At 39.2% G+C, this 27,730-nt stretch overlaps 1 protein-coding gene across 1 annotated transcript; it reads right to left on the bottom strand.

Annotated features, from left to right (window-relative positions):
- Positions 1–1,446: 1,446 nt before the first annotated feature.
- LOC145495193 (uncharacterized) lies at positions 1,447–27,713 on the bottom strand. The gene is made up of 19 exons (XM_081474774.1): positions 27,608–27,713; positions 25,360–25,617; positions 21,740–21,825; positions 21,531–21,619; positions 20,968–21,079; positions 18,413–18,519; positions 16,931–17,011; positions 15,207–15,252; positions 12,136–12,256; positions 11,965–12,050; positions 11,053–11,147; positions 9,321–9,386; positions 8,094–8,147; positions 7,382–7,445; positions 6,208–6,308; positions 5,788–5,916; positions 4,889–5,003; positions 3,443–3,890; positions 1,447–2,750 (listed from the first exon to the last, which is right to left on the bottom strand). Exons 2-19 carry the CDS (start codon positions 25,593–25,595, stop codon positions 2,549–2,551), a joined length of 2,238 nt encoding a protein of 745 aa, XP_081330900.1. The 5' UTR covers positions 25,596–25,617; positions 27,608–27,713; the 3' UTR covers positions 1,447–2,548.
- Between the last annotated feature and the right edge of the window lie 17 nt (positions 27,714–27,730).

The following is a 27,730-nucleotide window of genomic DNA, read 5'->3' as shown; positions in this document are numbered from 1 at the left end:
TTTTAACACTGTAAAGCTGACAGCGAACGCGAACTAAACTCAGTGGAAGTACAGTAAACTATTTAACAATGTGAAAGATTGATGTGAAATGTGAAGTGCGCGAATAAAATTTATTGTTTGCCTGTGTCAAGAGTGTCTAGAGTGTGTCAAAGATTTGGGGGAAGATAATGGTGATTAACGTCGCGGAAATTAACACGCAACTTAATTAACAGCGCGTAAATTAACATTTACATAAATTAATTATAACGCAACTTAAATTAACGCGAATTTCAAAAATTCGCTTCAATTTCATGAAGCTTTAATTTCCTATAATAAGGTACTATTTAGTTATCTTATCATTACCGATGTAACATCGTGTGTACATCATAAATTCCCAGTTTCTTTCTTGCTGTACATCGCAACCAAAAAAACATGTCAAATTAATCAAATCATTACTGTAAACAGTTCCATGAATGCTCCTATCTCCGAGACTTTTAGTTCACAAAAAAATACTCTTGCACGCCATGCGTGCCTATGTTTCGACGTAGGAGACGGCTCCGTTCGCATTTTATGACTGGGTTCGCCTACGGCAACCCAGTAAAAAGCCCTTGAAGTGTCCGCTTATTGCAGGTTTTTTTGCAACAAAATGGCTTAATGTTGGTGTCCGCGTCCGCCTAACAGAGCTCGAGGTGTCCGCTAAATGCAGGTTTTTCACAGTACAAGTGGGAAGACAATTTAGGGACTCAAGCTGGTGTCCACTTAATATAAGGTCCGCTAAATACAGGTTTCACTGTAAAACGTAAATCCTCGATGTACCGCCTTGGACGTTTATTTCAAATTTAGGAGAAGACGGGGGGCCGCTTATTCGAGGGGGACGCTTATTTAATTTTTCCTAAATCGTGGTCAGATATGATCGGGATTTTTTTATAATATATATATGTGTCAGTTCCCCAGAAGTCTCAGATGGATCCTGTCTCTCTTGAAGAACTACGTGATATAACCCCTTTAGCTGTTGTAGGTCTGCTGCACAAGGTTGGTTGGGCTTTAAGGAATGAATCAGTAGATCTTCACTACCATCCGTTGCGACGGTCAATGTGCAGTGTCGATAATCACTTGCTTGTAATTGAACACGACCAAAACTATGTATCCTTTGTTGTCTCAGTACTCTTCCATAAAACAGAAGGGGAGGCGCTTATTTTAAATTTTGGCCGATGGGAGAGACGCTTATTCGAAGGGGGCGCTTATTTGAGGGGAGGCGCTAATTCCAGAATTGACGGTATTTGTATCTATTATCGCAGGGGAATTGAGTGAGCCTCGAGTCATAAATAGAGGACGCAATAAAGTTGTCTTTAAAATTAATAAGAGTTGTGGTGTTTTGTGGGAACGTTACAGAGGAATCCTGTTCTTCACCGAGTAAGCAGTGGCGGATCCCGACCTTGAGCTAAGGGTGGTGTGAAAGGGGGGGGGGGGGGGGGTGGAGGTCTTTGCCTGCCCTACCGGCTTTTCTTCCCTCTGCGATTATTTTTTTTACCGAAAGTAAGGGGGGGGGGGGTCCCGGGCCTCTCCCCTAGATCCGCCACTGGTAAGGGTAACAGAATTATGTATCTTGGCGGGCGAAGATTGCTCTAGGACTAATAACGGATTTACACGTAATATGATTAAGACTATTTTGTTGGTGGAGGTGAACTTGATTGTGCCCTTGATCCAAATACGGTCAGTGCATAGAAATATCACAGCCACCGATTGTCTTCTGTGTCGTGAGAAAGAGTAGGGAAAGGATGGTGGTTTTCTGAAGTGGCTTTCGAGCATGGCTAAATAACCCCTCCCTGCTAAGAACGACATGTTACGGGAAACACGTTGTCATCGTCGTTGCTTTTTTAACTGGCTACTTCTCCATATTCTGCTAAGCTTAATTGTTAACAGCCCTTATACTTTCCCTATTCGTACTTTTCATCAGATTATTTACACCGAGATGAACAAAAAGTCTTCTAAGTGTACTCTTTCCCCAAGCCTTAATGGATCCAGTTTTCCAGAGTTGTGGCTCAAAACTTTGGTTCTTATATTAATCTTTCGTCCAGTTTTCTTCCAAACTGATTCAGTTTGATCAGTTTCTCCACTGCATGGCTCCACACATCTGCTGGACAAGAGCACTAAATCGTCAACGCCAGAGGTTTTATCTTTCTTTCTTGCGAGAAGCGGGAACCCGCTAAAGCATGATACGCGGCGAACGGTTTTTTCATCACCACAATCGGAAGTAAAAATGAATTCAAATATCACCATAAAACGTGTCAGAGATACAAGAATCGCATAACAATACAACTTAAAAAATAAGTTGACTCTAACAGGTGAGAATCAGACAAAATAAACGGTTCAGCGACGTTTAAAATTACTCAGAGGCAGGTTTGTAGTTTGCTATAGTTTATTAGTTCCCAGATAAACTTCGTCAAGACGCGGCTCAAGATAAACCAGGTTTTACCGTACCAGAATTGCAAGAGGCTAAATCACGCTTTAAACTAAGCTAAGCATCATTTAAATAATCGGCCCTTTATGTTCACCCACCAACTCGATACTAGGATATGTCAATGTCAATATCTTTGGCATCCCAGGGTATACAAACTTCAACATTCTCAGCAGTGAAATTTTCTGGAAAAACTGCTGGCGCAATAGCGTCCTGTGATTGGAGAGAATATTGGGCGGCTAGAATCCCAGCCTTGACACAAATGTCCGGAGAGAAACCTTGAATTATAAAGGAAGCCATTGCTGCTGCAAAACTGAAAGAAAGAAAGCCAAGAAATTAGACGTCAGCACAGGTCTCAACTGTCCACTGATAAGGGCAATTTTGTTTACAATATTTGCCACATTAGCATAAGCGTAGGAATTTGAAAACGCAGCTTTATTTCTACGGTTAGGCCTATACCGTCCACACTAATCCGTCACGAAAACGAAAACGCTCTTTAAACCTGAGGAATTTGAAAACGCCGGCTTTGCGTTCTAGTGTTGACAGAAAACATTTCGAAAAAGGCGTTTTTCGAAAACCATGACACCACGATAACAATGTTGCGTTTTCAGATTTCTCGGGCATAGAGTGGACGGAAAACATTTGATGCGTTTTCAGCGAGAAACCTTCGTTTTCAAATTCCTTCGGCGTGCTGTGGACGGGGCGTCAGGTTCTGATCAACCTACAAAAATGTCAGTTCTCAATATTGGAAGGGAATAGCGCCATTAACTCTGCCAATGAGTGTGGGCCTAAGCGCATTAGGGCTTTCACCACCCAAACATTTTGAAACTTTTGAAATCCAATTTTTTCTTGAACCGCCACACCTCAGTGTTTCTGCCACACGTCATTTGTATGCATGATACTCGACTCGGGCTGCGCCTTTGTAAACTATCACGAGATACAAAATATTGAGCTCATATTCTAATTGTTAATTAGGCATTTTAGTGTGTTGTATGGTGATCTTACCTATCGCCCGCACCCGTAACATTTCCCACTAGCATGTGACTGCCTGGCCCCAACGCGGGAAAGTGTCGTGCTGACACCAGACTGTGTTGGCGCGTTGGTAAATTACTTAAATGATGAGCCGTCGGAAACGGAGTGTCAGCGGCAGTATCTCTACAAATAAGGGCACCATGTTTTCCAAGAGTTACCACGACGCAATGAATATGCTTTAAAAGTGGCTTACAAAGATGTAAACACTCGGTTATAATGTCATCCAGTGGTCGATCTTTTTCTTTATCGTCTTTGTTGTTGTTTTGAGGAAGATGGCTGTGATTTTGTGATTCTTGCGTCACTATCGCGGAACTCATAGTTCGAAGCTCTTTCAGATTTGGCGACACGTAAGTTATGCTGTGCCAGGCATCAGAGCGGAAAGGTTTTTCTGATTTCATGATGCAAGTGGGCTCAAACCAAACTGAATAACAACACAAGCTTTATCACATAACTGATTTTACAAAATGACCACAAAGTTATCACATCAGGCAAATTAAAAAACGCATGTACATTTAGGTGTTAAATAAACAAATATATTTAACTCCATGATATATAACGATGCCGTTGGCAAGAGCGGAAACAGTTGCACTTCCTTTTGTTTCCGATTGGCTTAAAAAAGAAAATATGTTCTCTCGGATTGGTTGGTCAGAACTGGTCTAAATTACTGAATCAAAGCCCCGTTCTAACTTGTTTCTGGCAGCAATTGCTGGCTTTACTGATCGGGTTCAGGAAAATCTTGTAGCATGTTCTTATCAACAAGGTACAAAACAAAATATTCCTAATACTGATTGGTTGGGTTATCACAGACCTGGTGACTGCTATACAGTTGCCCAGGTAAAGCTGTCCCCGCCGCTCCCCTTTCGATTACTTTTGAGGGGATGGGTATAAGAATATACCAATATACTTAGTTTTCTCGTCGTACTGTCTAATTGGAAAATAAAATTAGAAAGTTATCCGATTTCATCCACAAATTTTGCCACAAGCTTGTCCCTTCGACCATGATAACTTTTGTAAAAACCTTGAAGTTAAGCAAAGAATAGCATACTCTGTAAAGACATGAATGGTCATCACAGGAATGCTGCACGGTACCATTTTAAATCTTTCTCTGCAGTTCAAATATACGATCTTTCACATATTCACTTGCAATATCTAATGTCCAAGCTGTTTCAGAGTTGACCAGGAAACCACAATCGGAGATCTCTTTATCATGCTAAATTAGGTTTTCAACTTCAAAGAAAATTAATGAATAAATAATTAAATAAATACATAGATAATTGAAAGCAGGAGTGAAGGTTTGATTTAAGGCCATGGCATTGTTTTTCATTTGCAGAATGCAGAAATTAGGAAAGCGGAAGTTGATTAATGCATGAAAAGGGCGTAGACAGTACGAGCCACGTGTTGGTCGCCAGGTAGACTTACCTGGAATGTGATTGGCTGCACAGAAGTGACACGCATGATCAATAGCTTCTTCAGTGATGTTACCGTCCACCATTACCAGTGGCGCGTGTTTGATTGGTTCTTCAAAAGCTGAAATCTAACAAAATACATTCACAAGTCAAACGGTAGAACTCCCAGGCCTCAAAAGATAAAAGATAAAATGCAAACTTACAGACGCTTGCTGCATGGCGTAATGCCATAAAAACACCACAAATGTTGTAAGTGTCAAATACACTTTTTACAATAACTGTTTAATTTCTCGCGCGCTGATTGGCTCATTTTTATCATCAATAAGAGTACAGACGGATAAAATTTTAATTTATGCAAGCTTTCAAGTTTAACTTTCAGCTGTCAAACTGTCGTCTTCTTAACCAATGAGATTTTATGGACTTTTTTTAAGTAGCCAATCAAAAAGCGAGAAAAGCTATTGACAATGTTCGCGTCATTTTGAATAAAATACACTTATCTTTGTTTACGGCAAGTTTATGGCGTCTTCTCCCCTCATTTATTCCCGGCATTTGACCATTTTGGGGTCTTGTTATTGTAAAAAACAAATTGACGTCAGTTTTTTATGCGTTTGTCCTCTTACTGATGATAAATTTCGTCATAACAGTGTCAAAGTTTACTGCGGAACCACTCGCCTGCGGCTCGTGGTTCCACAGCCACTTTGTCAATGTTATGACGCAATTTATCATCAATAAGAGGACAGACGCATAAAAAACTGACGTCAATTTGTTAAGTTTAAAACACCATTCTATTCAATATTTCCATACCCATTAATTTACTTGCTCTTTTCATTTATGGTTATTACTAATATCTATAAATTCTTTGTCTTTTTTATAACCGACACTAAAACGTCCGTGTTGACAAATATGACATACATTATCAGGTGTAATAACTTTGTGAATGTCCATGTCACCGACTGCCACGTGAAAGTCGCCATTTTGACTCAGTATAGCCGAGTAAGTTCCAGTGTGATTCACCTTGGAGGTATATATACCACGTGTAACCTGTCGACCATAAAAATACCTCATTATCTTGGCGGTAGCTTTTTTTAGTGATTTCAAAACGTGTGTGCACTCTAATTACAGCTGGGTATAAATTCTCCTTACCGGCCTCTATATACCTCTTATTATGGTAGTTGGGAGAATCTCGTTGTTTATAAGGAATTTTCGCTTTTTACTCTCCTGCCCTGTCTCAACTTGACCAGGTATTGATGGAATAAGGAGGAAGTGGATGCTGATGTGTGTTTGGTAAAAGAATACTCAAAATGGCTCTATCAAAAGCGCACAAAACTTTACCATGTTAACTTCTTCACAATGTTTAAGCATCATGACTCCTAGAGGATCACTTCCTACTGCAGATACAAACACTGGCTTCAAACCAAGACGAGCAAGGCATTCTATCAAAAGGAACAGAAAATTAGTTGAACCGACTCTACTGAACGAAGCTTTACTAGCTAACACAGAGTTCACTTTCAGAAAGCTTAAAAAATCACACTGACCAAAACCGTCATACCTCAAATGAAACTTGATGTACAGGTACCTATGAGTTCCTAACGAAATTCATATAATGAAGAGACTGCAACGAGATCGGACATGGTGCTACCACACCAAGCAACTGTCAATGATCAAGACCTTTACAATGATATCATTTTCCGTTGCTTCGAGGTCACTTTTGCTTCGAAAGTTGACTTTTGTTAAGTCTGTAATAGACGTTCATGCCGGGTGTATTTTTGTCAAGTCTATAATAGACGTTCATGCTGGGTGTATTTTTGTCTCGTAGAGAAAACTTACTGAAAACCACCCCAGAGAATCGCCAAACACCCGGAAAAGCTGGACACCACTTGAGCGCGTTAACTCATCTGGGAGTGTTCGAGTACAAAAAAGTATTGCTCCAAACAAAATGCCGGAGACGGTGAGTTATTTTGTTTTTTAATTACATTAAGCTATTCTGCAGCATTGTTGAATTTCAAAGAATGACGAGCTTATAAATCATTAGAAAGTCATAAGTCGTCAAGTGATCTCAGTTAAGGTTACACAATACCTTGAGAGTGCTACTTTTGTCGAATTTTTTCTTTTTAAACAAAACAAAAAGATCGCTACAAAATCGAACATTTCCCAGAAAATGAAAGCAAAATCTTAAAACGCGCGAGTTATTTTGAAAAAAAGGGTTTTAATAAAAGATAATAAAACAGTTTAGTTTAGTTTTCGTTGCCATTTTAAAGTGTCCGCGTCTTCCCCGACAAACCCGATTGTCCGCCGTGGTGTAAAGTGTAACTAGAATGTGACAAGAAACTGATGATTGCTGTGGTTTAACCAGAAAAAAATTCAGTGGATATTAAAGCTAAAAGATATAACATCTCATTTGTAATTATTAAGCTAAGAAAGTTACTGATCTTTGTTGCAAGGATTAAAAAACAAAACAAAACAACAACAACAACAACAAAAATACGAAATGAATAAAACAAACTACCAGCAAGATTTCTTCCAACTCCACCAAAACTCATCCTCACCTGGCCAGGATTGGACGCTTCAGGCTGTTACATAAAACAAACCATCAATTTACATTAATAACTAAACTTTAGAAATATACCCATACTTAGCAAGTGTTAACCAATATATACACTCTTTCTCTAAAGTACGACTTCTCTGTCATGAGATTAGAGCTGTTGCTATCAGAAATTGTGTAATACATTGGGGGCGGTAACACAGGCACTTTTAGGATTTTTAGCGCGGTAAATGACCCATTAATCATAGGAAACTGCAGTTGGTGAGTGTCACCGACATTTCCCGAGGTAAATTTCCCGTGTTGAATACCCATGGATACGTCAAAAAGTTCATACGCAGCGCCCATGACATTTAACGTGGTAAGTTGGAATGGTGTACTGATGCCCAAGGCACAAGAGCCAGTCACGAAGCTCCGTTGACATCAACACGAAACCGGAAAGGAAAACGGGTTTTGGCTTTAGTTTTACCTTGGCAAATCAAAAAACCAGGGGATAATCTACCATGAGAAATGCCATTTACTGTGATGTGTGTAACCTCAACTGTTATTCAACCTTTTCTCCAAGCTGAAATAACAACTCCAAGAATGACTGCCCAATTTTCTGAATGTAAAATAATTATATCTTTTAAGTTCTGTTGCAAAGAATATTATCCTAGATTACATACCGAGGATAACTTACTATAATCTTCTCAGCTGTTGCAATAAAATCCACATTGGACCCACCAATTACAACCTAAGGACGGAAAAGTGAAATCAGAGTTTGACCGCCGCGTGTAACGATATAAGGACATCGGCATCCTTGCAACCATTAGTAAACATGCAATTTTCTTCGGGCTAGTAAGAACAGTCCGAGAATTAAGCACAAGTCCTTGCACAGTGCAAACCATGACTGTGGAATTGTATAGCTCAGCTTCAGAATTCAGACACTGGTGACCGAAAAGAGAAGTCTTTTGACTCAAGTTCACGACTTGTTACCGTAGAAATTATAACGATCCATTTTGCTAACTAAAATTTGTTATTTTTTATCGTGCTTAAATACAATTTCATCCTGGGTTTAATATTAAGTTTCCTTTGTGTTTGGGTATGCTCGATAATTAGTATAAAACAAAGGAAAAGATGAAATTGAACAAGGGTTAATTAAATTGCACAACAATATATATCTAACCGAATTCGCAAAAACATGCCCGCATTGACTCAAAGACAGTCCCAACGGCCAGAAGTCCTCTGACCACCCCCCTGGCTAGGAGATTGGCCAATCACGCGTGCACGTGGCATGGGCCACTCCAGCAGGGTGCCATGTCAACACAGAAGCCTCAAGCAAGGTCAAACAACTGAGTAAAATACCCAGAAACAGAGTCAACATCAAGCTTATTTAACACTGAAAACTCAAATTCTAGCTAGTTGGGAGTGTCAGTAAAAGATACCCCCCCTCCCCCCTGCTTTTGACAGCTGGCCCCCAGCAAGCCACCAGCAGATAGGCCAGTCATTGGGCCATGTGCCCAGCCTAGCCTTGACGGAGCCTCCCCCCCCCCCCCCCCTGGGTTAAGGTCGCTGGCTTAGCCTGGATTCGGGCAAAGCCCGAATCCAGGCGAAAACTTAGCGGGCATGTTTTTGCGAATTCGCTTAGATATATATCACCTAGAAATTTGATACCATTGCAACTGTACGCTTTTACTTTGCTAACTGTAGTACAGCCGCAATGGTATCAAATTTCTAGGTGATATCTATGCTACAACGTTTAACCCCATCCAATAATCGTCATTGTTTGACTCAACACTGAGAGCAAAGAAAAAAAGACATTTGAAATATCTGTGGCCTAGAGACAAATTTAAGAGTTTGTTTAAGACCTGCAGTAGACTGCTCTGTTTAACGTTCCAGTTACTCAGGTTCTCACTAGTTAACTTACTGGTCTTTGCAACCTGTTCCACTCTGTAGTTGAGTCCGGAAAACCCCGTACTTTTCCTTGAACATTCTGTGAAATCAATGCCAATGTCTAAGTGACTTTTTAAATCTAATTATAATATGTTGTTGTATGTATGTCAAGTAATATATCAGACACGAGAGATAGTGTCTCATCACATTTCCAAACACTGAATTGTGCTTCATGATGTGACGAAACACTCAAACCTCAATCAACACTAAAACAAAGAGGGAGTAATAGAGAAATAGAATTATAAGAATTTTTGCTTATCAGGATCAGGTAGATATGCAGACCGTGCGCGGCGAGTCTTTCTCTCATGTGTCCATTTGAGTTGCGCTCGACGAAATAAATACAAGACATAGTATAAGTACAGGATTAAAATGTCCGTGAGCGTCATTGTCAAACCGTGATATTTTTAGTGGGAAAAAAGTGAAAGTAGCGGAAGCAAAGTCAACACTGAGGTAAACGCCGCAAGCTCATACTTTCTCAAAACCATGACAGTGACTCTGTTTGGACATCTGATCTTTGTTAGCATAAATTTCTACGATTTTATTTCAGTCTTCGTTTTCTTCATAGTTTTAGACTGAGAAGATATATCAACAGTCCGGAATATCCCAATAAATTAGGACAACTGCGATGTCACGAAACTTGCGTTTCAACCAATGAGAATGCGTGTTTTGGTTAGCGTGTTGTGTTTCACATCAAACCAAGAAATTCAAGATGGCGGACAAAGAGAGTTGCCAATGCTTTCCAACGCGGCGATGAATGCGAGTCTTCAGGAGGTATACAAAAGGAAAGTTGTGTTTTATGTTACAGACAATTCTGCCCAGATAACGATTATCCTCGAACCAAAGGAAGCACTACGGAACGCAATTTAAATTGAGAATTGCGGGCCAAGTTTGACGAGCTGCTGTCATCATTCCTTGCAAAGAGACCATAGAATCGGTAAGCATCTTTACTCTGCATTTTTTTAAGCACAGAAACGATCGATACGTGAAGTGAGACTTTCCTCTTATCTAGGGATTATCGGGCCGAAATCGACAGGACGCGCGCGTTCTTCTATGCCAGCATTACATAGTCAAATTTTATACGTCCAAAATACGTTTAGCCGAAATCGAGGAAATGAAATCATTAAACATAATTTTCAATAAAGTTTACGAGTGAGAAATTCTTGTTCCGTTATTCAAAATATACTAAGCTACAAAATGTAATCAAAACTTTACATGTTTTGTCAGATGCATGGATAACCAAGAATCTGTTAATGTATTTTTGGAAATCTGAAATTTCTCCCTTTTGGTATATATTTCAAATATTTCTTGTATCTCTTTGTTTCTTTGCTAAAAGATATCGTATCTGATTTCCACATTTAAATTACTGATCAAGCAGTCAAGGCAGTGTTTGACCACATTTCCAAACACTTCGCAGTTCGTCAAAAATGCTCTACTACGCGTCGTTTTTAAATCTCTCTTTCGTCTCCGTGTTTGAAAATGTGGTGAAACACGGTCTTTCATGTTTGATATATTACTTCCGGCTTTACAGCTTTCTGCGATGTACTTTAGTATTTCATTCAAAACTAGCGGCCAAACATCGCAGTCATAGTGGGTATAAAAGACCTCCCCGTGATTCTGGTAGTTACATCTTCATCCTCAGCCGGGATTGGAAAACTCGTCTATAAAGAGGCGACTACCAACATGGGCACGGAATACATGCCACTTACCACAACTTTCCGCTTTTCTTTGAGTTTTTGTATTCTGCACAATTCAACAGCAATTGAACTTCCTATCTTAGCATTGTTTTTCATAAGCGCCATGTCTGAAACAGGAAGTTAAAGATGTATAATAATGGTAACATACATGTAAGGAGCTCGGTTTGGTGGTAGGTCCACCCCCAAAAAAGACAAATTACGCCTCACACAAACACAGGGAGCCCTCACATCCGTTTAGAACATGAATAAAAGATGAACCTACCTTTATCGCGCGTGTTTTGTGTTTTGTGGCGGCCATTTTGAATTTTTAATACGCGCGCGGTGTGCTAGTGCGAGGTCTGGAACCGAAATTACGGAAGTCTGGGACGGGCGGGAAAATTCGCAAATTCTCGGGGGTAGCCGATCGCACACCGAGGATAATAATGTGACATTCATTTTCTTAGAGCTCCGAGCAGGCTCCGAGCGATTTTCCGTAATTTCGGTTCCAGACCTCGCACTAGCAACACCGCGCGCGTATTAAAAATTCAAAATGGCCGCCACAAAACACAAAACACGCGCGATAAAGGTAGGTTCATCTTTTATTCATATTCTAAGCGGATGTGAGGGCGCCCTGTGCACAAATACGCAAGAGACATGTCGTTTCGCCCGGAAAACGATTCGGCCGATGATGATCGACAGGACTGAGTCGATTTCCTTGTAAGTCCACAGAAAGTTGTGTTTAATTCGCATTCTTTAGTATACCAAGCGAGAAAGATAAAATTGCGGGCATAATGAAACAAACTGAAAATACACATCATGAGTTGCACGACTGTGGGAGCTTAACTACCAGTCTAGACGAAAGAATTTTCATTCCGGGCGACGCTCCTCCCTGCGAAACAATTGAAAATCAAATACAAGTGAAAAGATTGTGTAAATGAAGGATACTGGCTTGAAGTGATTGACCCTCAGTGAGCTCATTTACTCTCTGAAGCACAAAGGGGGTAACTTCTTTCCCAACAACGCTGGATTCCCTGTTAGAATATAACATGGATAATTAACTGTTTTATATTTCAAGTGTATCTTCAAAGTAAACAAACACAGCTCATTCACTGTAACCTAGCTTCCTTCAGAGCCTGTTGAACTGCATTCTCTATATCCTCTCCAGATGCAGCTTCCTCTTTGTCGATTGGTACAGCTAAAACAATTCCACTACTTGATCCCAGTGATAGATTGGCATCTAAAATATTTAGATTATGATCAGAACCATTTTTAAATCTAGTACTAACTGTAAACCCTCTACTGCTCTTGAGGACTTATTTATTTCAAGCATCGGACAGGAGGCTACTTAGGGACGGTGCCTACTTTTGTTAGTGCGCATACTTTCTGCGCATCACGCAAGGCAAGCGCCACGCGCGCGCTGGGGTTGACATTGACGCAATCAACTACGCTACCAAGTACACGACTAAAAGAAAGCAAAATTTTCCTACTGTGACCAAATCAAATTTAATGAACCCGTACTTAAACCAAGACCACCAAAATAGCAGCATATCGCTAATCACTAACTGTTAACGTCTTCCAGCTGCAAAACTAGCTGTTATCTGTCGCAAATTGTACTGAAATCCAGCGGTAAACATATGTACCTGCAGATGGCGTAGTGCGCGCGCAAAACAAGTACGAAATACGCAAGTGCTTTACTTATTGGGGAGGTGACAGGAAAAAATATAACGGGCACCGTGAAAGTTTTCAAACAAGATCAATGACTTTAAAAAACGCGTGGTTACCCCTATATTTTATGTTATGAAATGGAATTGGCAAGCCTGTTCAACACGTGATTAGTTTCTGGTTGTGAGCAAAAGGTATTTAGACTGTATTTTGGCTGAACCAGAGGAAGACTGTCAGAGACGCTAAAAGCGCTGTTGCAACGATTTTGTTATTAAAAACATATCAAAAATGGTTTTTATGTTACCATTTACCATGAAGTTTTAAGATCTTTATGAATGTGTTTGCTTTTTTGTTTGTAAAGGCGAATTCGAAGGAAATCTGTGAAGAAATATCCTCTCCTGCTTTTTTCAGAAAATGCTGATGTCAGCATTTTATGTTGAGATTCAAGGCTAATTATCTCGAAAAAATGCGTGGCTACCCCAGTTTTTCTTGGTGGATTCCAATAGCCCTTGCAAAGGTCTACTTTTTCCACGTGGTCCTTACCTGGCGCAAAATCTTTGTATTTAGTAGGCACCGTCCTTAATTTGAAGTGAAATGCTAAAAGGCTATCACTTCACCACTCCTTTTTAGTGCAGAGTGCACTATTGGGATGGTTTAGGGGGCTGTTGTTCGCTAAGGCACTAAGCCCTAACGCAATATCGCCATAAGGTGTAAACTTTAATGTTTATTTAATTAACTAATTTCAATCAATCAATTAGCCTAGCGGGAAGGGGGGTTGGGTGGGTTAGGTACTCGAGTGCATTACGCAAAACGTGTCACATTTACGTTGCTTTGTTAGGTATTGAGACAAAAATAGATAGATAGATAGATAGATAGATAGATAGATAGATAGATAGATAGAGATAGATTGATAGATAGATTGATTGATAGATTGATAGATAGATACATACATACATACATAGATATCTCATGCTATGCTTGTGGTGTAATTCTCTTAAGAACAAAAACAATTTGCTCCAAACGCATGCGCAGATTAGTTAGCGTCAAACTCGACTATATGGTAAGTGAAAGATACATTTCATATGGGACTACCCACGAACGTTGAGTGCTTTCCCTTGTGGTAGAACATAACATGTAAGACGCATGCGTTCTAGCATTGCTAGTGTGATAAACTCCGTTCTCGAGTTCAGATGAACACCCAAAGTTCATGTTCAGCTGAAACTTTCCCGCGTTAGTTACATGTAAAACTAGTAAATTTGTGACAAAACAAACTTCGTTATTATTGCCGCAGACTCCGTGGCACTTACTGAAACTTCCAATTAATTTCATCTGTCGATGAGGTGACTCGTTCACCGATGTGGGATATAGTTTCGGTCAAGTAAAGATCTCTACCTTCAACACTTTTCGTTGAAACGCTCCTCAATGCTATTACTCGATAGCATTGTGTATTAGTTTGATGTGGTTTTATTGTTTACACCAACTCGGCTGGCAACGAAATTAGAACGCACTATTCCGTGATTCGACGTGACTATTTGATAATTAGATTAGTTCTTGTTTATCGGCGAAATGAAAATTTACGTTTTGAATGAAACAAAATGGTTCCTCTTCGACTTTTCAGAAGATATTTAACTTTTATATTCCATTTATCTCCGGCAATGAGTTAAAAAAATACACATCTTTCTTATATTTTGGTGGAAACAAAGGTATCTTGTTGCATACATTGGCGAGGAAAACAAAAGTATCAAATTGCAAACGTTGGCGTGAAAAGTAATGCTACAAAATGAACGAAACTCAAGAAAAAATACCACAATAAATTTAAAACCGTCTTGACAAACAGTAATAATTGTAAGTTATTTTTGGGCAAAACACAAACATGAAACATACACACTGCTAAGATTATGTCTCATCAAGTTTTTGTCCGCTCATATTCTGCAAAGGGGAAAAGGCCTAGTTGACTACTAAGGGAGAGAACAGCAGGGGCGAGCACCTGTGTGACTACTGCATCAGAGCCGTAAATTAAACTCTGCACTATCTGAGATTGTCTCACTAGTTAGAATAGTACTCTGATCAATACAGTGGCGAGTTCACGTTCATTTTGGGTTAAGTAGCAGTTTACTTCCCCCAAATCTTGTGAACACTATATATAAGTTTTATTTTCTGTATTGCTAAGGTAAAAGGGCACTGGTAAGATAGTCTGTAGCTTATTGTTTGGGTTGTATTGTTGCCCTAAATCGGGAGTGGGTTGAGGGGGGGGGGGGGGGAAGGTTATTTGAGGAGGAGCTTAATAGAGGTATAAAGGAATTTGTAACTGGCCGACTGCTAGTAATAGAGGCACTTATACATGTACTACACCTAACAATTGACCATTTTTCCTGACAACAACCTGACAACTTAAAATACTGCTGAGCCACCCATCCAGAGGGAGTTTAATAGTACTCCAAGTTTTACAGTGATAATAACACGACAGCCTTAGTATTATGCTAGCACTCTTACTAATTAAAACTTGAAGTCTTCCAGAAACTCACCAATTAATTTGGCTGCCTCTTCAGGGGACTGAATACTGCAAGCAGACTAATTGCAAGTGTTCAGAAAACAACAATGTTGATTACTTGGTAGATTACTTGTTTTTATCAAAGCTGTTTCTGTCTTCATAAGAAATCCTTACGAACTGACTAAAATAATTTGTCTTTAGGATTCACCAAGCCAGTGTTACATTCTTATGCACAAATGCAGCAATTTAATTTTTGAAATCAGGTGAAAATTTTCTAAGTTGCTTCAGATTGGAAAATCCAGTCCACCTTGCAACAACTGTGAAAATTACGGTAACTGACGCAAGAAAATATTTGTCATTTGAAGAGGGTCTTCCAGGCATATTTTGTGTTAGATTGCCAAGAAAGGAGGTATACAAAGCGGTTTGTTCCATTCAAATGTTCAAAGTCAGGATGAGAGGTTCAAGTCACACAGGAAAATCTTGGATAGCCTGCGTAGCAAGCGTTTCCGTGGGGTTTGGAAGCAAAGAAAGACCGAGGAACGGGATTTTCGGTGTCTTCTCTGCGCGGAAAATGGGGCGAGAGCCAAAACAAAGAAAGAGGGGGGTGGGAGTGAGGAAGGAAGGAAACGCTTGCAGACAAACCCCTGGATTTTGAAAACCTCCGTTCGCCAGCGAACGGGGCTCGTGATTGGCTGGGCTAGTTCAATATTATTGACATGTGTCGATTAAAGGTATTTTAATACCTTTGAGCGCCAGACAAAAGGGGAAGACGCGTTCGAAGCTTGTTTACAAAACGCTTTTTAAACTTTTCTCGCTGAACGAGGATTTAGTCGTCAGCTTCGACAGTACGGTAGAAATCCTGTATTGCAATGCCGACGCTTTGGTTTTTCGAAGCCTGCACATTATTGCAGAAGCAAGTGCGACACAATTTGCAGCTGTTCCAAGTGGGCGGTTTTCAAAATCCAGGGGTTTGTCTGCAAGCGTTTCCTTCCTTCCTTCCCCTCCCCCTCCCCCTCCCCCTACTTTACTCGCTCCATTTTTCGCGCTGTAATTCTTTGCTCCCGAACCCCACAAAAACGCTTGCTACGCAGGCTAAATCCTGGATGGTGTGCGGTACTAAGGTCTCTGATTTCTACTGTTGTGTTATGCCTTTAGGAGCGTTTGGACCACATTCACCCCTGACTCCAGAGTCTATTATAAGGGGTCATACATTCTGCAAACTGCCATATTTTGCTCTTTCAAAACTGCAGACCTCTTTTGTTTTCCCCTAAAAGCCAAAACCGGCCTACTACTAGGACAATTACCATAATAACCGACCTCTTACCAGTACGTAACAAATTCTTTACTAAATGTTAGCTCAGTAATCGTATTTCTCCTTTCAAAGGCGCTGACCACAAGAATTTAAGAACAGAAGAAATTGTTTCTAACTCCACTCAGTAGAGCACACAAAATGTTTTGATGTCTAATGGGCTGTTCACAAACACTAAGATTGCTCTAGATGTTTGAATGACTGCCACAAAAACATGCAAAAACCAAAAACTGTGAGCTAAATTTGCGATTTCCTGTAACCATGTGATAATCTCTTAACTATAAACCGCCAGATGAATGTGAATGCACCTGCTAACTAGAACTGAAAATTGGGTTAAACCGCCAAACTGCCAGAGCATAAGAGAACATCTTACCTGTAGGAAACTATGTACTAGCCCCTCCCCCAGTACATTGCTGAAGAATTTAAGTTAATTGTGTACTTGCACTAACCTTAAATCCACTTTGTCGTGTGAAAAAAGCTGGAAAGTCTAGGGATGCTCCATATGTCGCAACTAGAACACCTTGTGTTTCCTAAAAATTACCACAGTTAATTTTCTTTCCGGTGGGACCTTACTGCTGAGTCAATAATTTAACCCATCGAAACTTGGATCCTAAGTCTCTTACTAGCTTTCTCTCAATAAAAGAAAAGTCTCAGGCCACTGGACCAACATAAATGAGATCGAAACCTTCAGCGGTTTTGCCATGGAACTAAGTCTGATTAGAGTGATGGTCTATTGAAAAGAAAATCAGAGAATTTTACTTAAAGTTGATCTATTTTGATTCATTGAATTGTAGTCACAAAGAAAGTGGGCAATGAAAATTATGCAGAATAATGGAATTATGCTGAATAGTAAATGTTCTTATTGTAGTTAGCAGAGATTGATTCAGTTCTTTGTGCATTTCAAAATGGCAGCACAACCTCTTTTCCTGACAATAGGGTGTTGCACTGGTTCAAAGAGACGCACAACATGTACGCATTCCTGCCAAGCTACTTATGCCGTGTTTTCACGAGAGAGGTTTGTTACGGTTACTACTTACAGAGGTTTTGTAACTAGAGAAGCTGTTTACATGAAACTAATTAACTAAAGTAGGCCTCATACAACGGACGGTTTGAGGTTTTCTCGGAAAGCAAGTACTGCAATGTTGCTCAGAAACTATTGGAAAATTATAAAATTTGACTTTACTCCAATGCCAAACGCAGGTGGTTGTCATTTTGCTTGTGGTGATGTCGAGCCAAACTCTCCTTAAATGTAAAGCTTTGTAGATGAATAGTGGAAAGAAAATTTGGATATCTCGCTGAGCCTCATCGCGCAAAAAAACCTGAAACGGCATCTGCCATGGAGCCCGGGCTACGTAAATGTTTACCGGTACTTCTTCTTATTCAGAGCCGCTTTCAATTCTAACATTTGCTTGTCTTCTCCATAGACCTTAATGAAGCTTTTTTTCTCTCTCTTTGTGGTAGTTTTTCTCAGTTCTAGTTGCTCCTGCCTGTACACTGCTACTAAGCTACTGAGCTTCTAACAGAAAGGAAAAGCTTACGGCACTTGATGATGAACGTGAAACAGCAGCCCGGGATTTCTTTGCCTAAACATGAGTTTATTTAGCTTTTTTTGCCCGTTGACTTGAAACCTACTTACATTAGGAGGAATCTTTGTCTATTTTTCTCTTCTTCAAGCGCTGCACGGTGAACACTTGCTACCAAGACACTGCGACAACGTCCGCTTTTCCTCGGTTACCGTCGGTTACTGAGCTAAACCATGCCTGATGGGGCGTTTAATTGTCTACAAACCTAGGTTGGCTTACTTTTGATTTTGCCACCATTTACTGAGGTTTGTTAATGTGTTTACACGATTAAAAATTTCACTTCAGTAAAGTTAAAACAAAACCAAGGTAAACATCTCTCGTGAAAACACAGGATTAGTGAGGACTTACTAAATATTCCAGAGTTAATTCAATATCCAAAATAGATTTAGCTCCAGCACACACCACAGCCACAGGAGTTTTTCCAAGCTCAGTAAGGTCTGCACTGATATCAAATGCTGTAAAAAAAGAGCAATGAAGGTCCCTTATTTCATGATTCTTTTAACATATAGCAGATCATCAGCTATTTTGCTAAATAAAACATAATACCATGGGTACTAACAATACCTTAAATTTAACATATAACTAATTGAAAATACTTATAACTACAACTGTGGATTCAAAGTACAAAGACTGTTTCTTGTTCTTTAAATCGTTGTGAACTGCTGAATAAATAGGTATTCACTCAACTTTCAAACGGTGATATACTGTACAAAAATAAAATTAATTATCTACATAAGACAAATGGTAATGTCAAGGTGAAAGAGGCATGGATCATGTTACAATTTTGACAGTGACTAAAGTGAAACATGACGTGATTATAGCAGAGCTCCAGTATTTGGGCCGCCAAGCGGAGCATCATACTCAAAAGAACCTGTGAAATGCTTTTATCATGGTCATCATGGCTTGCGGTATTGCTTGTGGGTACCTAGGCACAATGACAATGATGATGATAGCAATGCCGCAAAACATCGCACCCATACTCCAACTAATAGGTTGACCAAGACATGCACCCTTGGTCAATCGATTGACACCTGTCAATTCACGGTATCCACTGACCAGTATCACGTGACCATATCGCTGGCTCAAGTTTAGAGCTCATCGAAGTCATGTGTTTTTTCAAAGTTGACCGCTACCAAGGTACTGGTTTTACATTGGATTGCATACTCAAGGCAGGTTAACTTATTGTAATCCGAGGACTGGGTTGTGAGGGAGCCAGTTAAAGCTAACCTGGAATTAAATAAATTTTTCTTGTATGAAAATGTTTTTCACTGCTTATGTTATGTAGTTTGAGAATATTCAAACTCAAAACAGAAGGCCAAGCAACATAAACAGAAAACATCACCACAAAGTTACAAAACTAAAACAAAAATTCTTGCTTATCCTGAGTTGGCTTAATCAGGCTCTGAACAACCTGGACCAGGAGCTCCACTTTTCAAGGCTTGGCTAAATCTATATTTTTTAAATAGTCATGTTGACGAGTTGAAATGCAAAAAAACGTATCAACTTGAGCTCTAAATCATTTTAGAAAACAACCCTAAGAAAATACGTGCAATGATTGGTTAACAATCGTGTTTCTATAGAAAACAACTCAACAGAAACACAGAACTAGCACGCGGTATTGACGTAATGATGGCACGGGCAAAGAGTATTTACATTTTGATGTTCAAAACAAGTTGTTTCCCTTTTTTCGTCGCGGTGTTTTCTAAAAGAAATAGACAACATGTTCTCGGTGTTTCTATCGACTTATAGAAACACTCGTGAAAGTTTAGGAGAACTCGAAAAAGCTGTGGAAACACTCGTCAACAGCTCGTGTTCCCACAGCATTTCTCGTTCTCCCAAACTTCCACTCGTGTTTCTATAACTCAATAGAAACACGGTAAATGTTTTCTATTTCTCAAATGTTGCTGTAGTCAATTTGAATTCACCTCATTAAGCTTTCAAATGACATATTAAACTCCCAGATCTGTGGGGATATACTTGGGAAAATTGTTTTTGCAAAATTGAAAAGCCAGCACAGTTAGCACTAGCCTGCGAACGCAGACGTATTTCCGGCTGTCGCTTGTCTCCGCTGAAAATAACGTCTGCGAACCCGAGCCAGGAAACGATTTCTGTGACGTAATGACTTTTGTCTCTCCTTGGTCAATCAGATTCCATGATAGAATGAAACTTGAGTGCTCCTCGCAGCGAACACCTCGCGCAGTAGTTCTGGGGCTACTTGAGCTAAACTGTGATTGGCTTAAAATACCTACGTCAAAGAAATTGTTTCCTGGCTCGGGTTCGCAGACGTTATTTTCGGCGGAGACAAGTGACAGCCAGAAATACATCTGTATTTGCAGGCTAAGTTAGCACTGTTGAATTGTGAAGTTGTCTCGATCATACTATGACCTGACAGGGCTTGATACACTGCATGAGCTATAGATTATTTATCATATAACACATTCAGTGACCTCAAAATAAACAAGTTTTTCGACCTGTTGTTTCTCAAAGCTTTCACATAACACGTTATGATTGGGGTGAAAACAAAATTCCTTCTAAAAAAGACGGGAAAAAAATCTTTGAGCCAATACCAAAAATCAATCTCAGATAAACAGAAACCTATGATGTACTATAGCACGGAAATCATTCTAACTAGTTCCAAAATGATTCATCTCTCACAGTATTTCTGTAATATCAATAGCTTAATGACAGAATCCACTTGTTAACCTGACTGGAAAATCCACTAGTGCCAGGCTATTGGACAGAACTTTCTTTGCACACTGATCAAGGGTGTCCTACCATACATTTAACCAAGAATATTAAAAGAAATTTATTTTAAATATTAGCTGCCTTTAATTTAGTGAATACTTTTCTCTCCTTTTGGATATGTTTATGTTATTGTAAACTAAGTAAATGGAGAGACTCACTTGACTGTGCTCCTCTGTGCACACCACCAATACCTCCCGTAACAAACACTGGAATCCCTGTGGTATTTGCAGCAATCATCGTGCTTGAAACTGTAGTGGCTCCAGTCAGACCCTGGCAAGTACAACACACTTGACATGTCTGCTGCAACAATCTGTAAGTCTACCATTCTTATCTAATAAACCATCTCAGGTGGCTGAAATAATACCCACAGCAGAGATATTAATCCTCCTCCCAAAAACTGGTTGGCTGATAAGAATTTGAGAATCATCTCTCAAGTAAGGGCACAAACAGCTAGCTACAAGTCAATTTCCAATCAGAGTGATGTACATGCAAAACTGGCAAGATCTTGTCAATTGAAGAGAAAAGATATCACAATGGTTGATTCACCTGGCTTTTCACACAACTAAGGAGTAGTTGTATGGGTCAGGGACCTCTTTACCAAAATATTTCTCCAGGTAAGTTTAGAAGACAACAGATATTTCCTTGACAAAGACATATCTCAAAAAATGCTTTTAACTTTAAAATATTTAATAAAAATAATATCCACAATAAAGAATGACACCTTGCTGATGACATAAGGTAAGTCTCTCCTAGATGTCTTAACAGCACATGTATCTTGAGCCAGGCTCTCTAAGTTTTCTTCAGACAAACCTAAATATGTTTTAAAGCAAACAAAGTCATATCACTAGTTATCCTAGATTGAAATAATTAATTGTTGTGTATTTTGTTTCTTAAAAAACTATCTACACTTGGCTGACTCCTTCTACATACCAACATGTATTTTCCCAGACATGATTGCCACAGTGGCTGGTATTGCTCCATTGTTTTTTACAATCTTCTCTACTTCTTTGGCCACTCTTCAATTTACCACACATGCAAAGTAAGACATCAATAATTATATGAAATCTTACAATCCATAACAAAAGAACTTATATGAATGCCTTCATTCATCAATCAATCAGTCAGTCAGTCAGTCAGTCAGTCAGTCAGTCTACCAACCAACCAAGCAATCATAATGTGTGGTTCCAGAACATATCCAATGCTGGTTGAAAAATGACAGAGAAAGATCAAACATATGCCTAATTGGTAGACATCATGTCCACACTATCAAAAAGCTAAAATCATAGGTATGGGTCTCAGTTTGAAGTGTTCTCTGTTTTTGATGACAGAGAAGTTTGCATGGGTTTATTACTTTATGTTCAATGAATCAACGAATGTACATGTGAAGCATATTTCTCAAGACTCCACTTTTAACTAATTTTGATTTCTCTCAAAACTTTTTTACCAAAATTTGAGTTGCCAAACTTGTGGTACAGCTTATCTGTGAGCATGGCTTATCTGCTGGTGTTTACAGTATGTACATTATTTATGGGGATATTTACCAGGTCAGGATTAAGACTGCTGGGTTACGAAAGATTAAGGTTCTGAGATTTAATTTTCCTAAAAATTACCTTGGAAAATTCTAGATGTAAATGCAGATGCAAATGTAAATTCTAGATGTAAATGTGATCAAACATGAAATGAAATCTTTCCTACCATTCCAGTGCTCCTCACTGTCCACAGTTAGATATATTTCAAGACAAATGGAATTGAATTGATTTTGTTAACTTTAGTAAACTGTTACTACAGGGATAACGATGAAAAGATGTGATAACCTAGTTACAGTATGTCTGAAATGAGAATAATTTTGTACCAGTATCAATTGTAATATACAAAGCAAGAATCTCAACTGACTGCGCAAATAATGCCAGAAAATTATAGGCATCAGCTGTGTTTAAGCTAAATACAGCAAGATCTTTAAAGTATAAAATGTACAACATCACTGTTGTCAACTTCATTGTACATTTATTGCTGCACCTCTTCTTCGGTATTTTGTTTGACTTGATGTCCAATGAACATGCTGCTTAGGAGTGCTGGTGTCTGTGTCGTCTGAAGTCAGAACAATAATGGAAAATATATGGCAAAGAATGGATGCGACATTTCTGTTGGTTTGGTTACATGAATCGATTAGGAAAGTGTGATAGTGTTTATTCGATTGCATTTCAAACCCTCTGGACAGAAAACTCTTTGTATACCCTCCTCCCCTTTGAAATTTAGCTCTTTCAGACCCCCCTACCCCTTGGAATTTCTATGACCCTCTGTGGGGGTGGGTATGGATATTTTCTGAAACCACACAATATCAATCAATTAATCAACCCCTATATGTGTTAATCAATCGTTCCTTTAATGAATATCAACCATTCAGTCATACAGACAGATGGTCATGTACAATGAATCAGTCAATCTGTTCAGTAACTGTATCTGTGCATAACCTGTAAATAAATCAATCAGCCTATAAACCATGCAGTCACAGGTAGTCTATCTATGTAACAATCAGGCAGCCTGATCAGTTTAAAGTTATTACAAGCAGTTTTTTGAGAAAATGTTGTGCTGCAATGGTGGGCAACAAATTTATTATAAAAAACATGCATGATTCGTCATCTTGGAAGCTCTCAAAGTTGTCGTCTTGTGAAATCTATGAATGTCCTTGAAAAAGAAAAAAAAGATCGTGTCCCTCTTCTTTGTCAAAGCCAAGACCAAAGAAAGGGAAGAAAACATTTAGCTGTGAATCGGCAGCAGACCTTGCTTCGAGTGACAAAGGTTCTTTCTTCAACCGAGACGAATGGCTACAAGAAATCGAAGAACATGAACGCAGACCGGATACGAGTGATAAGCAGTCGGTTGAAATGAGTGCAAGCCGTTCTAAAATTCGGTTAGAAGAAGCCGAAGAAGAACAAGAAGATGTTAGATCATGGGCAAAGTTGAATGGTAGAACTATTGTTTCTGGAGAAAACCTGCAAGGAAAGCTTCAGCAGTCAGTTTTATGTTGATTCTGTCACGGGGATGTTGAACTGCAGGAGAAGGTGTCTTTGTTTCCCACCACCGCGAAAATTTGTTACCTGCCAAACTACTATTGTTCAAGGAAACTGATACTTTCTTTTATCGATCAACACTTTATTTGCTTGACGCCTAGGTGTCGCTAATCTCATTGCGGTCAAAATTCTATTTTTCCTTGTTTCTCAATATAAAAATTTGGGTGGGTTGTGCATGTATTTTGAACTCCAAGTCGGCAGCCCCTGGACCAATTTGGCTGAAATTTGGCCAAATTGTTGTTAGATAGCTTACCTACAAAACCATGTCTGCTAATTTTAATTCTTCTTTTCATTTCAAAGTTATAGCCTATTTTCCACTGGTGGTGGCAATAATTTCTCATCCCCGAACATATTTGCTTGTAAAAATAAAACGAATGCACATTCCAGAAATCTGACACACCGGTTTTTAGGCAAACGTGTGAAGAAATGAAAGCTGTATTAATCGTTTTCTTCCGTTTGTTTTTGGTGAGCGTGGAACTTAATGAATGAAAACACTTAGCTTTGCCAGATGCTTTAAAGAATATAAGGTCTTTGCAGATGTTTAGAAAGAAATTGAAAACTTTCGTGCTTAATCAAAATATTGATTATTAGATAAATTTAAACTCATTATCTTTATTATTGCTGTTTCGTGGACACAGATTTATTTGGCCACCATATATTATGAAATGTTATTATTGAGTTATGTTATATAATGGGGGGATTGTTAACTACTCCGGTTGGCAAAAGTTTTTATTGCTCGAACACACACACTAATAATGAATAAAATGCCGAGCTAAACTTACAAGTTTTTATACTTATGTAAATCTAGTTCCAGAAGCGTCTCTGTATATATTTGGGCTAGCGGGACAATGCATACTAATTATCAAACACTCTGCATTACAACTATGCCTGAAAGGTGACAGAATAAATAGAACTACATAAGCTGATTATGTAACAGGGATCTCCTTAGAAAAGCTTGTATGAGCTTGCTGGGATCTCCTGCTACTCTAAAATGTTATTTATTATATATCACACTGTTGTAATAGATGAGTGGTAAATAAAAAAAAAACTGATAAACTGAAAAAACTAGTTTGGCAAAAACCTTCTCATTTTTTTTAGCACATTAAAGTTTTATACCTTTTAAAGGGAATTAGCTGTAATCATGATTATTCAGCTTTCAAAAAATATACAGTTTATAGGGGTTTGTGCTGAAACAAAGGGGGCTAGAATGATCTGCACACAGACGGCCCCGGTGGGTTGGCTGATACCTTAAGACAGCATACCCAAACTGGCTAATTTAATAGTGGTTAATACTTACCCTCAACAACCTAGAGTTCAAGTTGCTATGCAAGTGTTTTACAAACTCAATTCAAGATTTAGTCCAGAGCTCAACACTGAAAATGCAATGATTAATCGACAGTGTGCACTTAAATTTACATTCAGACCTTGAATACATTGAGTTTGGTACTGAGTAGCTTGTTATATCAACCATGCACATACTTAAGATTTTCAGGGTATGGCATTCCATGAGTAATAATGGTTGATTCCAATGCAACCACTGGCCTCTTGCTGACAATTGCCTCTGCAACCTCTGGGTAGACTTGAATGAGTCGATCCTGCAAGCTGTTGAGACCAGCTGGTCCAGGTCCAAGAGAATTCCTTGATATTAACCGAGCAATTCTCCTTAAGTGCTTGGCTTGCTTCAGTATCTGACAGGGTGTATGTATATTCAACATTCTTGATGTCTTGATGTACTTTCTGAAAAAACAATTATGTAAAAAATTTCCAGAGTCTTTTATTGACTAAAACATCCCTTGCACTGAGAAGTGTCAATAGTTGGGAAGTATAGGCCAGTAGTGCAAGTAGTGGACATATACAAGTAGTAGACAGCCTCTTTTGCCCTGAAGATGACATTATGTCAAAAACGTTTGGTCTTTTACTTTTTTTTTTTGAACTATTTTTCAACATTTTTAGCCTTGTAAATATTTTGTCATATCAAGTGATTTTATGGATAACAAAACACTTTGTTATAACTATGAATATGGTCTTTCATATATTCAATTGTGTCAAAAAGAGAGTACAAAAAATACCATGTTCAGCAGAGTTTTTTTGACAAACTTTGTTATATCTCAATTCAGAAAATTAAAAGATAAAATTGCTTTTGACAAAGACCCATAAAAACATATAAAACTGAGTTGATGAACTTCATTGGAGTCCTGTACTTTTCAAGCAAACCTTGGAGCTCCACTCTCACCTCCATGCACAAAAATGTACAATGTTCTCTCCATGCAAGCCAGAATGGTACAAGGAAGCCTTGTTAATGTAGATTATCACTGGTAATCAAACACAGTTCTAAATATGGTCATAAAGTCCCTGATGAAATGGAATGCCAGTTGTTGTTTTTTATTTACTAAGTTCTGTTACTCTCCATGGGTGCATTGCTCTAAAAAAACAGGACAGTTAATGAGATCCATTTATTTGTCAGTCTTTTCCGTGCTGTCTGTCAGCAGAGACAAATTATGAAAACACTGGACCACCGAAAGAAAAAAGTGGCTATTTATTTGTGAAATATGGGTTATTGACCAGATGTGAGATCAAGATGGCTGGATATTGGCCAGGTTCTTTTTTTGCGAGTTTATGGACTGAGAAGGAGTCGAGGTCCATAAACTCGCAAAAAAAGAATGAGGCCAATGTCCAGCCATCTTGACCGAACAAGCTTGGTCAATAAAGGATTTATTATATGGCTTTCGGGGAAATTTTTCTCGTGGGACACGGCGGGCAGTCCCAAGCGGGCAAGATAGCTCCATCTTGCCCACTCGGGTAGCCAGTCACAGTGCAGGATTTGATTCATCCTGCCCCCTCACGGGGCTAGCCATATAATAACAACAGTTATTGCCTCCATCACCAAAATTTGTCTTCCCCGTGCAAATGAGCTGGCTCTCCCAAGGGACATTTGAACATATGACAAATACTTGAAAAATACCAAGTGGGGGGGGGGGGGGGGGAGGGAGGAGAATGAGTGGATTTGGAATTGACAGAGCCATAGCAATTAGGGTGGGCACGGGTTTCAGCAGGGAGGCAACCGATTTTCACAGGCGGCATAAGTTTTTAGACTGAACTTCATGAGAAAAATTTTCCTCTAGATGGTCATATCGTCCTCACAGCTGGTCAATTTTCATGGATGCAGTCGGCATTACTGAAACCCCTGGCCATCGGAAATTCTGTGGGGCTGGGGGTACCAAAAGGAAACATTTTAAAGAAGAACATGAAGCTTAACTACAATTTCCAGAGGAGTGAGGAAGCTCACACATGAAGGAGCTTCTGTTGGTCAGGGATGTGGATATTTCCAGAGCACAAATTATTCACACCTCAAACTAGTTCATGAGACCATCCGGCCGTATAATTAATTTCATGAGACCATCCGTATAATTTTTAAAAGGTTAACATATGCATGGCTAAAATATCTTCAACTCTATGTAAAAGGAGGAATATCTTGGGACTCTTCGGACCGGGGCATAGGATTTCTATACATGCACCTCGAGTGTACCATAAAGTGAGAGGGTGCCAGACCAAAATTTGCACCATGCGACAGAGGAGATGCAAATGTCGTAAAAAGGAATAGTGATTGATACTTCCGTTACCATTTAAGCTTAAATTTTAAGTGAAACTAGATCACCGCATGAATGCATGGACAAAGTGTTGTGGCAAGATTTTGCTATTTCTAACCAAATTTTAACGAATCACTTACCAAAGCTCAAGCACTTTCTCCTCTACCTCTACTCCTGGGAAACGGCGTTCGGCGCGGCGTTCGGTTTCGGCGACAGGGATCGAGAAAGTCCGAAGCCCCGACAATGATAGATGCATTATGGGT

Source organism: Orbicella franksi, chromosome 8 (assembly GCF_964199315.1).
Source record: "Orbicella franksi chromosome 8, jaOrbFran1.1, whole genome shotgun sequence".
Lineage (NCBI taxonomy): Eukaryota > Metazoa > Cnidaria > Anthozoa > Scleractinia > Merulinidae > Orbicella > Orbicella franksi.
This window is presented reverse-complemented; position numbering and strand designations above follow the sequence as displayed.